Below are 15,927 nucleotides of genomic sequence, written 5' to 3'. Positions count from 1 at the left end.
GCGATGATTTGCATTGTGAACTCGCTGAGGAGAGAGAACTTTTTCCCTTACCTGGGTGTTATCAATAGTCTTTTTCAATGCTATTAGCTTCTCTGTAACTTGTATCTTCTTTAAAATAATTTGGGATCAGCAAACAAACTAGTTCATTGAAGGGTTACTTTTAGATATTCTGTAAAATTCTTGTTAGTGTCCTGACCCAGACCTTGATCAGCAACAAAACTCCTCCGTTGATCTGTTTTGATGTGATATTGATGGACCCACGATCTTCTCTTTTTCCTGCTTTTGTCCCTTACCAAAATTACGCCATATTCATCTGACATTGTTGACACTAAAACCATTCGCTGCGGTGTGATAACCAAGGTGACCGATCGTACGCGACCATTGCGCGCGATCGGATTCATGCAATTGGTTGTGCAGATGTGCGAGTTGCCTTGATCAGATGTTTTTTTTTTTTCAGCTTTCCACTCAAGTTTATCGCCCCGGCTCTTTTCTCTCCTCTTCGTCTGTTTTATTTATTATTTTTTGTCTCCCTGCGGAGAGTTACGTGCTGTAGATGGAGCCGCTCCTTGACCTTTTAGCGTCACCCGATCTCGTCTTTCCCTTCACCAGAAATTACTAGAAACTCGGCCTCGCCAAGAACCTTTGTCTCTCTCCCTGTATCTTGCTCTCCAGAACTTTATCTAAACTAAAACACTTCACAAAATTTTTACAGCATATTTTCGTGAGCAATTCACAGCATCTTTTTTTTATTGTCTTTTTCCTCACCAAAATGTTAAGTGAAGTGCCTCTTGAAATTTTTACGGCACCTTATTTTTGAGCCGTTCACATCATCCCTTCATGTTTCTCCTTCACCATTAATGTTTTACGGCGTCTTTCTTTTTTCAGTATCTATTTCCTCCTGCCTACGACTTAAACACTTTCAAGAGGGGAGGGAGTATCAACACACCTCTCAAAACGATTCTGACTCTGTGTTTCGAAATTCTCTCACTACACTTTGCTTGAGATTTTTGGTTTCCTTAATACTTTGCCCTTGAGCTGATACTTTTCTGTAAAAATTATGTAAATCTTTCACGGCATCCCTCCTCGTCTCTCTGGCCAGGAATTCCGTACGGCATCTTTTTTTTTTTTTTTTTTTTTTTTCCTTCCACACCACCCATTCTTGTCTCCTTCTTCGGGAACTATTTTGAGTTTTTCATACCATCTCTTCCAGTCTCCCTAGCCATTATTTTTTTACGGCAACAATTCTGACCCATCCACAGCATCTCTTCCTGTCTCTCTCTCGCCATTATTTTTCTACGGCAACAATTCTGACCCATCCACAGCATCTCTTCCTGTCTCTCTCTCGCCATTATTTTTCTACGGCAACAATTCTGACCCATCCACAGCATCTCTTCCTGTCTCTCTCTCGCCATTATTTTTCTACGGCAACAATTCTGACCCATCCACAGCATCTCTTCCTGTCTCCCTCGCCATTATTTTTCTACGGCAACAATTCTGACCCATCCACAGCATCTCTTCCTGTCTCTCTCTCGCCATTATTTTTCTACGGCAACAATTCTGACCCATCCACAGCATCTCTTCCTGTCTCTCCCTTCCCATGATTCTTTTACGGGAACCATTTTTAAGTCTTTCACACCACCTCGTCTCGACTCATCTTCGTTATGATTTTCTGCTGTCTCTATTTACTCCTGCCCACGACTTAAACACTCTAAAAAGGGGAGTGAGTATCAAGACGCCTCTCCAAACGATTCTAACCCTCTGTGTTTTCGAACTCAATCACTATAGACACTTTACAGGAGCAGCGCCAGTGGGCTTTTTTGTTTCCTTTATTGTTTGCCTTTGAGCTCCCTCCTTTACTGTAAAATAAATAAAATAAAAGTCTTTCACAACATCCCTTCCTATCTCCCCCGCTCCAGACACACCCGAGACCGCCTTCCTCAACGCCGTGGTCTCCGCCGGGGTGACGCACGAGATCACGGCTGCCTGCTCACGCGGCGACCTCCTTCAGTGCTCCTGCAGCAGACGCTCCCTCGGGGCGGCCTCGCTGGGTGGGTACTGCTGCGTGTGTGTGTGTGTGTGTGTGTGTGTGTGTGTGTGTGTTAACCTTTCCTTCGTTTCCTTTTCCATTTTATTACTGCCTTTCTTCTTTCACTGTCTTTACCTCCTCTCAGGGATGGAGTGAATACTAGAGTTGTGTATTCGAATAGGAATACGAATACCTCAAATTTTAACGAATTCGAATACACTGAAATGGTTTTAATTCGAATACAAATACAAATACTTTTGAAAGTATTCATGAATACATTCATGAAAACTTTTCATTGAAAAATACCTTTTTCACGTAACTGGGTAAAGCTCTGTTCTAAAGTTATGCTACAGTAAAATGAACTCATGAACCTGTACTGTACACGACAGTTACACGTCCGCCCAGGAGGCTGGAGTTGTAAGGAACAACGACTGTTATTTCTGACAGTAAATTCTGAAATATTCGTTAGATTATTCGCAGAATTCGAATATTTTATCCTTGTATTCGAATACGAATGACAATACTTTGATTTATATCAATAATTATTCGATTACGATTACACCCAAATACGGTATTCGAATACGAATACCGAATACGAATACTCCTTCCCTGCCTCCTTCCGCATCTTCTTTCCTGATTTCTCCCTCATCCTCTTCCATCCTCCTTCCTTCTTTCCTTCATTCTTTCCTTCCTTTCTTCTTGCAGTTGTCTACTTGTGGTTAAGGAGTAAAAATTATTTCCACACAGCACTTATAAATAAACTTTCCAGCAGCACACAATCCCACTACACAACACTAAACAACAACAACAACAACAACAACAACAACAACAACAACAACAACAACAACAACAACAAGAGCAAACATTACAAGACAAACTCTGGAACAATCTTCCTTCATCTGTATTTCCTCCTGCCTACGACTTGAACTCTTTCAAGAGAAGGGTATCAGGACACCTCTCCTCCCGAAATTGACTTCTCTTTCGGTAACTCCTCTCCAATCTTTTTAGGGGCAGTAAGTAGCGGGCTTTTTTTAATTATTGTTTATTTTTAAGCCCTTGATCTGTCTCCTTTGCTGTAAAAGAAAAAAACTGACCCTCCCCTCCCTCTTCACCCATTTCCAGGGCGGATGAATCGAAAACCAAAAAAAAACCGGCGGAACAGGATCGAGAAGCAATGGTACTCCGGGCGGAAGAAAAGAGGAAGACGGAAGGAAAAAGGAAAACGAGAACGATACAGCGAGAGAAGATGGGAGGAGAGACGCGAATACCAGGAGAAAACAAACCCTCCCCTTTCCTCCCTGTCTGGTGTGACTGGGGAGGAAGGAGGAGGGGATGGGGAGGTAAAGCATGGGGAGGGAGGAATACCCGGGGTGCCCGACGGGGAGTGGCACTGGAGTGGATGTGACGACAACGTGGGCTTCGGGTACCGCATCGCTCGAGACTTCATGGACTCGCGTTACTTGCTGGGGCGGGAGAGCCAGGACATCAGGAGTATTGTGATGCTCTGGAACAACGAGGCGGGACGAAGGGTGAGTGGTGGTGGTTGTGGTAGCAGCAGATGTCGTTGTGGGAGTCGTTGTTTAAGGAGTTGTTTAAGCCGAGCCGGCCAAGTCAATCTGTCGACGAGGACTGGCGTGTCTATGTGTTGTGGTAGTAACAGATGTTGTGGATATAGTAATAGTGGTAGTAGATGTATGTAGTTACGGCTGATGTGATGTCAGTAGTTGTAGTTGTGGTAAGTGTAGACATTGATGTTTTTGTTTTTTTCATCTACTCGCCACGCACATTCTTAGGTTAGGCTCTGGGCCACGACAACCCAGCGACTTTTAGGCCCCCTTGACACTGTGCCGAATTAGCATCCGGCGATCGTTTCTAGACCTCTTTCCGACCATGTGCGACCCTTTCACATCAACATTTCACACCCAAGACCTCGTGTACCCTGAGTCGCTGGGTTGTCGTGGCCCAGAGTCGGCATCTTCTTCCCCTCTTTACCACCCTCACCTCTCTCATTCTCTCACCTCTTACCTCATTTCACTTTTTTTTTCATCCACCCAGCCGCATGCCCTCTTCCTTCATCCACCGTCTCACCTGTTTCCTTCACCTTACCACACGCATTCCACATCCACCCACCTTAACACTGTTCATCCATACAACCACACGCAGTCCTCCTTCATCCAACTTGACATCCCTCTTCAGCCACCACCACACCCACCTCCTCCTTTGCCCAAACTACTGTACATCCTTCTCCCCCAGTAACCCCAACAGCTTCCTCCTTCACCCAACTGTGCATCCTTTTCCAATCACCCTCGCGCCCCTCATCCTTCTTAACCCTTTCGCATGCTTCCTCCTCATCCACCCAACTTCTCAACCTCCAGCTACCTTTGCAACTTAGTCCTTCACCCACCTTCACTTCCTCCTCCTCCTCCTCCAGCCATCTTCACACCCTCCTCCCTCCCCCAGGCCGTAAGGAACAACCCGGTACCGCATTGCAAGTGTCACGGCCTGTCCGGCTCCTGCACCCACAGAACCTGCTGGCGACGACTCCCCACCTTCAGGAGCGTCGGGCGTCACCTCAAGGACAAGTTCAGCGCTGCGACCAAGGTACTGAAGGGTGGGAAGGACACACACACACACACACACACACACACACACACACACACACACGCCCATATTAAATTTTTGTCAACGTATTGAGGTCTCATTACGCCTAATTTCCAAGGGCCCACAGAGCAGATTAACTGGATTTTCACGGGTGTTTTTTTTTTCCCGCTCAAGATACAGAAGTCGGGTAAAACTATCACTAGACTCATAAAACATTCTTAAATGCATCGGGCTTCCCTTTACGACTATTTTATAAAGCCACAGAGAAGGTTAACCGGGTTTGTATGAGAATTATTTTCCCGTTCAAGGTGAGTAGCGGGCTTTTTTTTCTTTTTTGTTTTCTTTTTCTTAAGCCCTTGATCTGTCTCCTTTGCTGTAAAAAAAAAGTGCAGAAGTCGGGTAAAACTGTCACTAGGATCATAAAACAGTCCATGGAAATCCCAGGAACTTCTACAAGAGTCATTTCAAACAGGCGTATTGAGGTGGCGACACACACACACACACACACACACACACACACACACACACACACACACACACACACACACACCAAAAAAAAAAAAAGTCCCCAGTGTAAGATAGCGGCTAGGACAAAGATAGCGAGAGGTCCCCTTATCTGAGGTCCCGTTTAGGCCGCGGGACGGATTCTTGTTTACTCTCAGCCTTAGTGTAAACAGATGAAGTTTCTGCATAATTAAGGTTGACAAACAGAAGATCCAAACAACCCGTAAAAAAAGGAAGGCTCGTGTGGCAAATAGATGTCTTAGTGTTAATGGGTTTGTTGATTTATTGTATATACAATGGAAAGAATAGTCGATAATGACCTAGCTGTTAAGTGTGTCAAGTGTTTGTAATATTAGTAACAACTGGAGTAGTCTTAGAAGTACCAGCAGCAGTAGTAGTAGTAGTAGTAGTACTAGTGGTAGTAGTAGAAATAGTAGTAGAATCTACGTATGTCAAGTTAATAGCTATAAAAGTAATGGTAGTAGCATTAATGGTAGCAATGATTGTAGTTGTATTATTATTATTATTAGTAGTAGTAGTAGTAGTAGTGGTAAAAATAGTAGTAGTAGTAGTAGTAGTAGTAGTACTCAGCCTCAACAAACAAGAATTTGTCGACGCCATTGCTCTGAGATATGGCTGGCCGATTGAGGAACTGCCTGCTCTCTGTGCATGTGGATCACCAAATGATGTCACCCACACCATGACATGTAAAAAAGGAGGCTTCGTCTGTATTCGACACGATGAAGTGAGGGCTCTGACAGCCAGCATGCTTGGGGAGGTATGCCAAGACGTCACTACCGAGCCGGCACTGCTTCCCCTGGACGGCGAACACCTTCGGTACAGGACAGCCAATACCTCACAGGAGGCACGGGTTGATGTAAGTGCCCGCGGATTCTGGGTGCGCGGACAGCGGGCGTTCATGGACATCCGCATATTCGACCCGGTGGCTGCCTGTCACCGTGAGATGCCCCTGCAAGCCGCCCACCACAGGAACGAGCAGGAGAAGACAAGGGCATACGGTGAAAGAATCCAACATGTGGATCAGGGCAGCTTCACCCCCCTCGTCTTCACCACATCCGGCGGGATGGGTCCCAGGGCCCAATGCTTCTACACACGCCTCGCGGAACTAATCTCAGAAAAGAAGCATCAGCCAAGGAGCCACGTTGTCGCCTGGATGAGGTGTCGCCTCTCGTTCTCCCTGCTCAGGTCGGCCATCCTATGTCTCAGGGGCACCAGACACTCTGGCCCAAAAGCCACTAACATCTCCAATATGGACTATGAAGCCACAGTGGTGGAGAGTGACATTAGGGTGGGTCGGGAGTGACTTGAGTAGGGAAGGAAAGGGGGATCTAGACGTAATAGATGATGGGTGATTTAGTGTCAGGTAGTATTAGTGATATGGTTAGATGCCACAGTCATTAGCGAACAGAGTTGGGGCTAATGACCTCCAAGCTATGGAGCCCTCCATGATTATGTGTCGGGAAAATAAACATGGGTGGAGGTATCATTTATGTTGTGTAGAAAAAAAAAGTAGTAGTAGTAGTAGTAGTAGTAGTAGCAGTAGTAGTGGTGGTAGTAGTAGAGTATAAATGTAGAATAAATAATTACAAAAGTAATGGTAGCAGTATTAATGGTAGCAATGGTATAGTATTCCCATATGAAAGTAGCCAGTGGGGTGTCGGCCGAGGCGGGTCAGCCCCGCCCCGCTTGACAACGTTTGAATACAACCTTGTCAAGTGTTATGGTATTTATACAAAATCTTTGTTATTATCCTAAAACGAAACAATCTTAACGCTATATGACCTTATTGGATTATCCAATTATTTAATTAAATTAATTTAAAGGTAATAAATAGCTGACCCACCGGCCAGTTTCAAATGGGAATACTATAGTAGTAGTAGTAGTAGTAGTAGTAGTAGTAGTAGTAGTAGTAGTACTATAGCAAAAATGCTGATTAAACAGTTACAAAAGTAATGGTAGTATTGATAGCAATAGTAGTAGTAGTAGTAGTAGTAGTAGTAGTAGTAGTAGAAATTACAGTAGCATCAATAGTAGACGTACCAATAGTAGCTTCACCCCCACCACTATAACTCCCCCCCCTCTCCCCCCTCCACCACAACAACCGCTACTCCTCATCACCACCGCCGCTAACACTCCTCCCCCGTGCCCGCCAGGTGACCGCCAGCAACGACGGCAAGACGGTGTTCCCCGCCACCAGCAACGTGCGCGCGCCCAGGAAGCAGGACCTCGTCTTCCTCGAGGACTCGCCCAACTTCTGCAGGTCAGCCTGGGTCACGGGGTCACGGGGTCAAAAAGATCATGGTTGTTTTGTTAGCTTTAATAGTGTTTTTCACTTTTCATTGAAGTCGTTAATTAGTTTAGTTAGTAAACTGTGTACAAGAAAAGTTTTGATGATACTGATAATAATGATAATGATGATAAGTTATGCCACATTATGTTCTTGCTTTGATTGCAGTTTAGATTTTTTTAAATGTTATCAACCAATTTATCATCGTGTGTGTAAATCATGAAGGTCAGAATACATATAATTATCTCATTTTTTTCCGGTCCACATTCATCACTCTGTAGATTGGGGGCGTGCTTGTGTGTGTGTGTGTGTGTGTGTTTTTTTATTCCTCTTCACAGTAAACAAATTCGTTCAGGCTCAGTGTATGTGTGTGTGTGTGTGTGTGTGTGTGTGTTCGGTCATTCACACACACACACACACACACACACACACACACACCGGCGACGCGCCTGTATTATTCTTATATGACAAATCTCCTTCATCCATCATCATTAGTTTGTGTGTATTTGCATAGATAAGTACAAGTCATTTGCTGTTTTTTCTAAGTATTTACACGCATACATTAGCGCGACGACTTAATGTGCTTGGATGTGTTGAAAGCTTGCACACACACACACACACACACACACACACACACACACACCTCCTGAGATTTCTTGTTTGCGTCAAGAATCAGATAAAAATGCAAATTCGGATCATAAAAATATGTTAAAGTAGCACGTTCGGTTTCGTCTCTGTGTGTGTGTGTGTGTGTGTGTGTGTGTGTGTGTGTGTGTGTGTGTGTGTGTGTGTGTGTTCTATCTGTCTGTCTTTCCATCCGTCTATCTATCTGACTCTATATATCTATCTTTCTATGTATCTATCTCGTCACCTTTCCCTTCCTTATCACTTTTTCCGTAACCTGACTCACCTTTTACTCTTCTCATCCCTTCTCCTTCCCCTGTCACCCCAGCCCCTTCTCTCCCCTTCACCCCCCCCTCACATATGTCTCTCCCCTCCCCCCCAGCCCCAACAAGAGGACGGGCTCGCTGGGTACCAAGGGAAGGGTCTGCAACACCACCTCCTATGACCTCAACGGCTGCGAGCTCCTGTGTTGTGGCCGAGGATTCACGCAGGAGGAAAGATGGGTGGGGATGAGTTAAATTTACCCTTACAATATAACTTATACCATTACACTATACCCTCACGCTATGTATCCACTCTATACCCCATACAGGAGGATTCACGCATTAAGAGTTGTGTTGAGATGAGTTAACTATGTCCGCACAGTATATCCTTACACGGTTCCCTCAAACTACACCCTCGCTCTATACCCTTACAGTATATCCCGTGCAGGCGACTCTGATAAAAGACACAACAATCACTTTATCCCGGCAGCTTCGTCCGTTGGTGTCTTTGTGCTATGTTATGAGCGCATGTTTTCGTGATATGTTTTTCCACCACGAAGGGATGAACGCTTTGTGGTATATATATTTTTTCCATTTAATGTGTTTTGATTGATATATGGCTGCCAGAAACTGCTGTGAAATGCTCTTTGTTTCATCAACTTCTTATTGATTGACAAGTACCGAAACTATAATTAGATGTTCTCGTGACGCTTCTGGAAATACTGTATGTTTGCGTTCTTAATCCTCGCGTTCAATATCACACACTAATACAACATTCCTTCTCTTTATATAACTTTCATTTTAGCCCTCAAATTCCTACAATATCCCATACTAACACTAAACACAACATTCAATCTATTCATATAACTTCAATTTCCTTCTATACTTCTTTCAATATCTCCTAAACTTACACTAATACAACATTCCTTCTCTTTATATAACTTTCATTTTAGCCCTCAGATTTATTCAATATCCCATACTAACACTAAACACAACATTCAATCTATTCATATAACCTCAATTTCCTTCAACACTTCCTTCAATATCTCCTAAACTTACACTAACACCACATTCTCGCTCCTCATTCTTACCCGCTTCCTCCCTCAGTTTCTCCTGTATCACCTAACCTATTCTCTTTCTCATTATATTGTTCAAATTAGACTGACAGCTACCAAAAAAAGGCTTTAAAATATTCTTCCTTCCTCATCAACACGTTTTATTTAATGATTGTCAGCCAGAAGGTCATGAAATTGTCGCTTTTTATCATCACCGCGTCTCCTGATAATTGACAACTTCTGATAACCAACGACACAACCACTCCATGTCGTGATGAGCGTGTTCGAGGCTAACACCACATTCTCGCTCCTCATTCTTACCCGCTTCCTCCCTCAGTTTCTCCTGTATCACCTAACCTATTCTCTTTCTCATTATATTGTTCAAATTAGACTGACAGCTACCAAAAAAAGGCTTTAAAATATTCTTCCTTAATCATCAAGACGTTTTATTTAATGATTGTCAGCCAGAAAGTCATGAAATTGTCGCTTTTTATCATCACCGCGTCTCCTGATAATTGACAACTTCTGATAACCCAACGACACAACCACGCACTCCATGTCGTGATGAGCGTGTTCGAGGCAGAGGGACGAAGCTGCTGGCGTGGGATCGTAATCGAATATTGTTTTGTCCGACTCGTTGAAACGGATCATGATGGACAGCAAGACAAGTAGTGCTGAGTCACCATCTGAAGCTGCGTTGGCTGAGTGAGAGGAGATGGAATGTGTTAGGGGGCAAATTTTCCGTGGATCTTCAATCAAACCTCGATTCCCGCTGGCGTGGTTCTCATATTTCCGTGGTTTTCTGACGTGTCCACGATCTTCCAAAGTTACGGTAGATTTCACTGAAGGACGACGGTATTACTCACCATCATCATCAGCAGCAATAACAAGAAACGAATGAGAACCACGCCAGCGGAAATCGTGGTTTGACTGAAGATCCACGAAAATTTGCCCAGTGTAATAGCCCCTTTAGGTGATAATGAAGAACCTGTGGAATGAGTGAAGAGGTATGTGAGAAGAAGGAATGCTGTGTTAGTGATAGTTTAGATGATATTGACGACGGAAGAAGAAAATGGAGAAAAGGAATGATGTGTTAGTATTAAGTTATATTAAAGAAATTGTGGAAGGAAGCGGGACAAAATGGGAAGAAAGAATATTATGTTAGTGTTAAGTAATAATGATGATGTGAGAAGAAAATGGAGAAAAGTATTGTTTTGTTAGCATTAAGTTAAGTGATGACGGAGAAAGTGAGGAAGGACGCGGGAAAAATGGGAAGAAAGAATATTGTGTTTGTGTTAAGTAATATTGATGATGTGAGAAGAAAATGGAGAAAAGTATTGATGTGTTAGCATTAAGTTAGGTGATGCCGGAAAAATTGAGGAAGGAAGCGGGTAAAAATGGAAGCGAGAAAGTTGTGTCAGTGAAAGTTTCGGTGATATTGAAGGAAGTATAGAAGGAAATAGAAATTATATGAAGAGATTGAATATCGTGTTTAGTGTTAGTAAAGTTATATAAAGAGGAGGAATGTTGTGTTAGTGAATGATATTGAAGGAATTTGAGGGCTAACATGGAAGTTATATAATGAGGTGGAATGTTGTGTTAATGTTCGTATTTGATAGTGAAGGAATTTGGGAATGAGTTTGACGTTAGATGAAGAGAAGGAATGTGTTCGTAGGTGATATTAAAATACTTTAGGAAGGAGTGGAAGTTATATTAAGAGAAGCAATGGTGTGTTAATACATATACATAACACTGAAGCGATTGAGGAGAATGGAATATAAAAAAAAAAATACTACGCAAAATATGGAGATGGAATGTTGGATTAATGTGAGTGGGTGAGGAATGAGTGAGGCGAGGAATGGGGAGAGAGAGGATGGATGGATGTAAGAAATAGTGGGTGTAAGGATAAAGGAATGGTGAGGTTGGATGGAATCAATGGCAGATGGTTGGAATGAATGGGCTATCGTATTTTTATTTGCCTCATGTCTTCCCGGCACACCTTGACACACCTCCCGTTCACAGGTGGAGGAGAACTGCCGGTGTCGCTTCAGGTACTGCTGCGAGGTGACCTGTCAGACGTGCCGGGTCAAGCGGATCATCTCCCACTGCAGATAATACAGGTAAAGGTAATGATTGCAAAGATGATGATGATGATGATAATAATAATAATAATAATAATAATAATAGTAATAATAATAATAATAATAATAATAATAATAATAACAATAACGAATGATAGTGTTAACGAATAATGTTGAAAGGAAAGGAGAGGAACGCTTGTGAAGGGAAGAGAAAGGAAGGTAGGGATTGCAAAGTGAAGGAATGCAGGGAAGAGAAAAGGACATAGACAGAGGAAAGAAAGGAGGTGATAATGAAGGAAAAGTAGGACATGTAGATGAGAAGAGAATGCGGGAGTGAAGTGAAGCGATGGAAGGGGAAGTGAGGGGAAGAGAAGTGAACCAAAAGAATGGGAAGTGAGCCTAAGGGAAGGGAAGGGGAAGTGAGGGAAGAGGTGGAGAAAGTTGAGCAAAAGGAAGAGGAAGTGAAAGGTTGGAAGAAGAGAAGTGAAGAAAGGGAATGTGAAGAGAATTGAAGTAAAACAAAGGGAGAAGAAATAGAGAGAGGGAAAGAAAAAGGAAGGAAAGGAAAATGAAGAAAAGGGAGAGGAAGGGAAACAACGGAAAGGGAAGCGAAGCGAAGCAAAAAAAAAAGGAAAGTGAAGAAAGGGAAAGTGAAGAGAATTGAAGTAAAACAAAGGGAGAAGAAATAGAGAGAGGGAAAGAAAAAGGAAGGAAAGGAAAATTAAGAAAAGGGAAAGGAAGGGAAACAACGGAAAGGGAAGCGAAGCGAAGCAAAGAAAAGGAAAGGAAAGTGAAGAGAAGCGAAACAAAGAACTTGGGAATGAAGGAAAGGAAGGGGAAGGATAGAGAAGTGAAGGGAAGCAAAGTGAAGCGAAGGGCAGAGGAGGGAGGAGGTGTTTGGGTGTTGGCTGTATATCCCTGGCACCGTGTTTTTGTGTAATTAGACTCCTTGTTTACCCTGCACAGTGTTCCCGGCGAGGCGAGGCGGCGCGAGGGAACGGAGAAAAAGGAAAGAGAAAAAAGGGCAGCCGAGTCTTTTAAGCAGCCACTGACCGGGGCGAGAGAGGAGTTGCGTGCGTAGATGCATATGTGTGTGTTTGTGTGTGTTGTGGGGGGTGCGGGGGGTGACTGGTTGAGGGTGTGTGGGTGTGTTTGTATGGGTGTATGTTTTTTATATAAGTGTAGGTGGGAGGGAGAATAATAGGTGTAGGTATGGGTGGTTGGGGGTGTGTTTGTATGGGTGTAACGTGTGTGTGTGTGTGTGTGTGTGTGTGTGTGTGTGTGTGTGTGTGTGTGCGGGGGGTGACTGGTTGAGGGTGTGTGGGTGTGTTTGTATGGGTGTGTGTTTTTGTATATATGTGTAGGTGGGAGGGAGAATAATGAGTGTAAGTATGTGTGGTTGTGTGTTTGTATGGGTGTAACGTGTGTTTGTGTGCGTGTGTGTGTGTGTGTGTGTGTGTGTGTGTGTAGGTGGTAAGGGGAATTGTGTGGGTGTGGGTAGGTGTTTGTGTGACTTAGTGTGTTTGTTCGGGTGTTTCTTGGTGTGTGTGTGTGTGTGTGTGTGTGTGTGTGTGTGTGTGTGTGTGTGCGTGTGTGTGTAGGAATAGCGTGGGTGTGGATCGGTGTGGGTGTGTTTGTGTGGAGTTTATTGAGTAAGATGGACGGAAGGAGATTAAGGAGGAGGTATTGAGGGAAGAAGAAGAGGAGGAGGAGGACATGATATTACACAAGGCAGGAGGAGGTAGCTAGAAGGAGGAGGAAAAAATGCGTGTGTGTGTGTGTGTGTGTGTGTGTGTGTGTGTGTGTGTGTGTGTGTGTGTGTGTGTGTGCGTGCTCTGCCTTGGTGTTCCTGTGATAGGGTGTAGCCAGGGCTGGGGGGGGTGAACACTCGCTTCCCAGGATCTCTGCCACAGCTTTAAGTCACTGGTGTGTGTGTCGGGGTGGGGTGAGGCGGGGCACTCAACACACACACGCATGTAAATACACTTAGAATATGAGACTCAGCACACTGGAAGCACACACTCGGTAATACACTCACTTATAAATGTATTAACAGAAAAATACAGTTAATATAAAAAAGTTAACACAGTGAAAAATACACACATAGAAATTCACAGGAAAATACAGTTGACATATAAAAAATAATACAATGAAAAAAATCACATGTATAAATGATGATACACAATATACAGTTAACTCAATGTGCCTAATAGTGTAATGAAATACACATGCTCATATACTCTATAGCACTACTTACATGTTAATACACTTAGTTTATATGTATCACTGCAATGCATTTATACATAAGGTAATACTCATTATATGTATGTGTCATTGTATACTTAATGCTTACTACCATTAATATGCATTAGTGCAAGAAAATATACACACAGCATATACAGTCTGTAGAAAAGGTATCCATCACCCAAAGAGAGCGATACGTTGTGCCACATGGAATGAGGATTTCTAAATACTCACCTTTTTTTCGTTCGTCCTATAACACTGGTAGGCCTTCATGATGGGACCTGCTGGCTAGCCCCACTCTGTAATGGTGCAGGCAAGTGTTTTATAGTGGTGCCATCTTGCTTTGCTCATGCTGACCCCTAAAGCTCATTTTTCATCCTCTTTATAGAGTTTATCTTGAGTCTGGGCTGATACGTGGTCTTCAGGACAGCACGTTGGTAGTCTTAGGCCACTCGCCCTAATATGCACCTCAGCCTTGAACACACACCTGAGTTACATAAATTACACCTGCATTACTTCACAGGGTTGGTACACCTTTCCTTGTGTGTTTGTTTTGTAGGAATATGTTAACAAATTATAAAACTTCAGCATTTTTTAGAGCAGTGTAAAAGAGTAACAGCACAACAGGTATTCATGTTGTAAGAGTGATGGAACGTTAACACAGTGAGGTGGAGAGCACTTTTCTGCAACCTGTACAGTGAAAGCTAATGCTGATGATAACCACGAGTTTGTACAGTGAGTATAACTTTTAGTGTTAACCCAAGGAACACATGATGACGGGAGGTGTGTGTGTTATATATTTGTGTGTTTTGAGATGAATTTTGATAGTCGTAATGATAATAATGATATGGAGGAAAAGTTTATTTATATAATTATTTTCATTATTATTATTATTATTATTATTATTATTATTATTATTATTATTATTATTATTATTATTATTATTATTATTATTATTATTATTATTATTATTATTATTATTATTATTACCATTATTATTATTATTATCATTATCATTATTATTATTAACATTATTATTACTTTTATCATTATTTTTGTATATGTATGTCAATTTTTCTTTTCTTGATTTTCTCTCTGATATATATTTAACCCAATAATTTCAGTGCTACAGAAATTATTTAATATGTTTATTGTTAATTTAGAGGAATTTGCGTCCACATAATTGCTGTACGGTTTTTTTTTCAAACAGGATAGTCAGGAGGTGTAGAAAATATAGTAAGTGTGTGTGTGTGTGTGTGTGTGTGTGTGTGTGTGTGTGTGTGTGTGTGTGTGTGTGTGTGTGTGTGTGTGTGTGTGTGTTTGTGTGTGTGTGTGTGTGTGTGTGTGTGTGTGTGTGTGTGTGTGTGTGTGTGTGTGTGTGTGTGTGTGTGTGTGTGTGTGTGTGTGTGTGTGTGTGTGTGTGTGTGTGTGTGTGTGTGTGTGTTTGTGTGTGTGTGTGTGTAATCCAAAACGCTTAGTCACTATTCATGCCAAGATTCAGTGTGCGTATGTATGTATGTATGTATGTATGTACGTATGTGTGTTTGTATACAATTATAATAGCAATAGTCATAGGGCTGCCTTAGGTGTATGTAATTCTATCGCCAGTTAATGCTAAGTTAAAGAAGTCACATTAATTTATAAGAACAAAAAATACAATAACACAAAAAAATACAGGTTCTTTGATAACCAAAATAACAATTTATCCCATTTACTAACAAACACAAATATATATCTCCGAATTATACCTCAAAGTAATAAAGCCAAAACAAATATATAATGTCAAAAACTAAAGGAACCAGAAAAATGCACAGGAATCGTTAAAGGAAGCCAAAGGGATCACATTAAACTGAGTGTTATTATGAGGGGTTCTGATCCTCCTCTTAATCACTTACTGTTGGGTTGACTCTTGTAACTCCTCTTAAATTTGTTTCCTCTCTTCCTCCTCGTAATCTTGACTGAGGAAGAGAGACAGCATGAACATGATGAAGAGAAAGTAGTAGGAGGCGGAAGAGTAAGAAAAGGATGAGGAGGAGCAGGAAAGGGAAAACGTAGAGACAGGAGAGGAGGAAAAAGAGAAGTAGGAGGATGAAAAGAAGAACGGGAATAGGAGGAGGAAAAGGAAGAGTAAAACAGGGAGGAGAAATAGAAGTAGGAGAAGGAAGAGTAAAAACAAGAGAGAAGCAGGAAGAGTTAGAGGAGAAGGAGGAGAAAGAGAAAC

The 15,927-nt window shown here is 42.4% G+C and overlaps 1 protein-coding gene across 2 annotated transcripts in view; it reads left to right on the top strand.

The window, feature by feature from the left end:
* Positions 1 to 15,380, top strand: part of LOC127006597 (protein Wnt-6-like) — a 54,910-nt gene extending 39,530 nt beyond the window's left edge. For both annotated transcript variants that reach the window (XM_050876678.1, XM_050876677.1), the window contains exons 3-9: positions 1,917 to 2,048; positions 3,149 to 3,555; positions 4,487 to 4,627; positions 7,306 to 7,412; positions 8,446 to 8,566; positions 11,404 to 11,501; positions 12,429 to 15,380. In XM_050876678.1, the coding sequence (XP_050732635.1) occupies positions 1,917 to 2,048; positions 3,149 to 3,555; positions 4,487 to 4,627; positions 7,306 to 7,412; positions 8,446 to 8,566; positions 11,404 to 11,496 (1,001 nt within the window). In that variant the 3' untranslated portion in view covers positions 11,497 to 11,501; positions 12,429 to 15,380. The remainder of the gene's footprint in view (positions 1 to 1,916; positions 2,049 to 3,148; positions 3,556 to 4,486; positions 4,628 to 7,305; positions 7,413 to 8,445; positions 8,567 to 11,403; positions 11,502 to 12,428) is intronic.
* The last annotated feature ends 547 nt before the right edge of the window (positions 15,381 to 15,927 follow it).

The sequence above is a fragment of the Eriocheir sinensis genome, chromosome 33, assembly GCF_024679095.1.
Source record: "Eriocheir sinensis breed Jianghai 21 chromosome 33, ASM2467909v1, whole genome shotgun sequence".
NCBI lineage: Eukaryota > Metazoa > Arthropoda > Malacostraca > Decapoda > Varunidae > Eriocheir > Eriocheir sinensis.
Note: the sequence above shows the minus strand (reverse complement) of the source record. Positions and strands in the feature narration are given on the sequence as shown.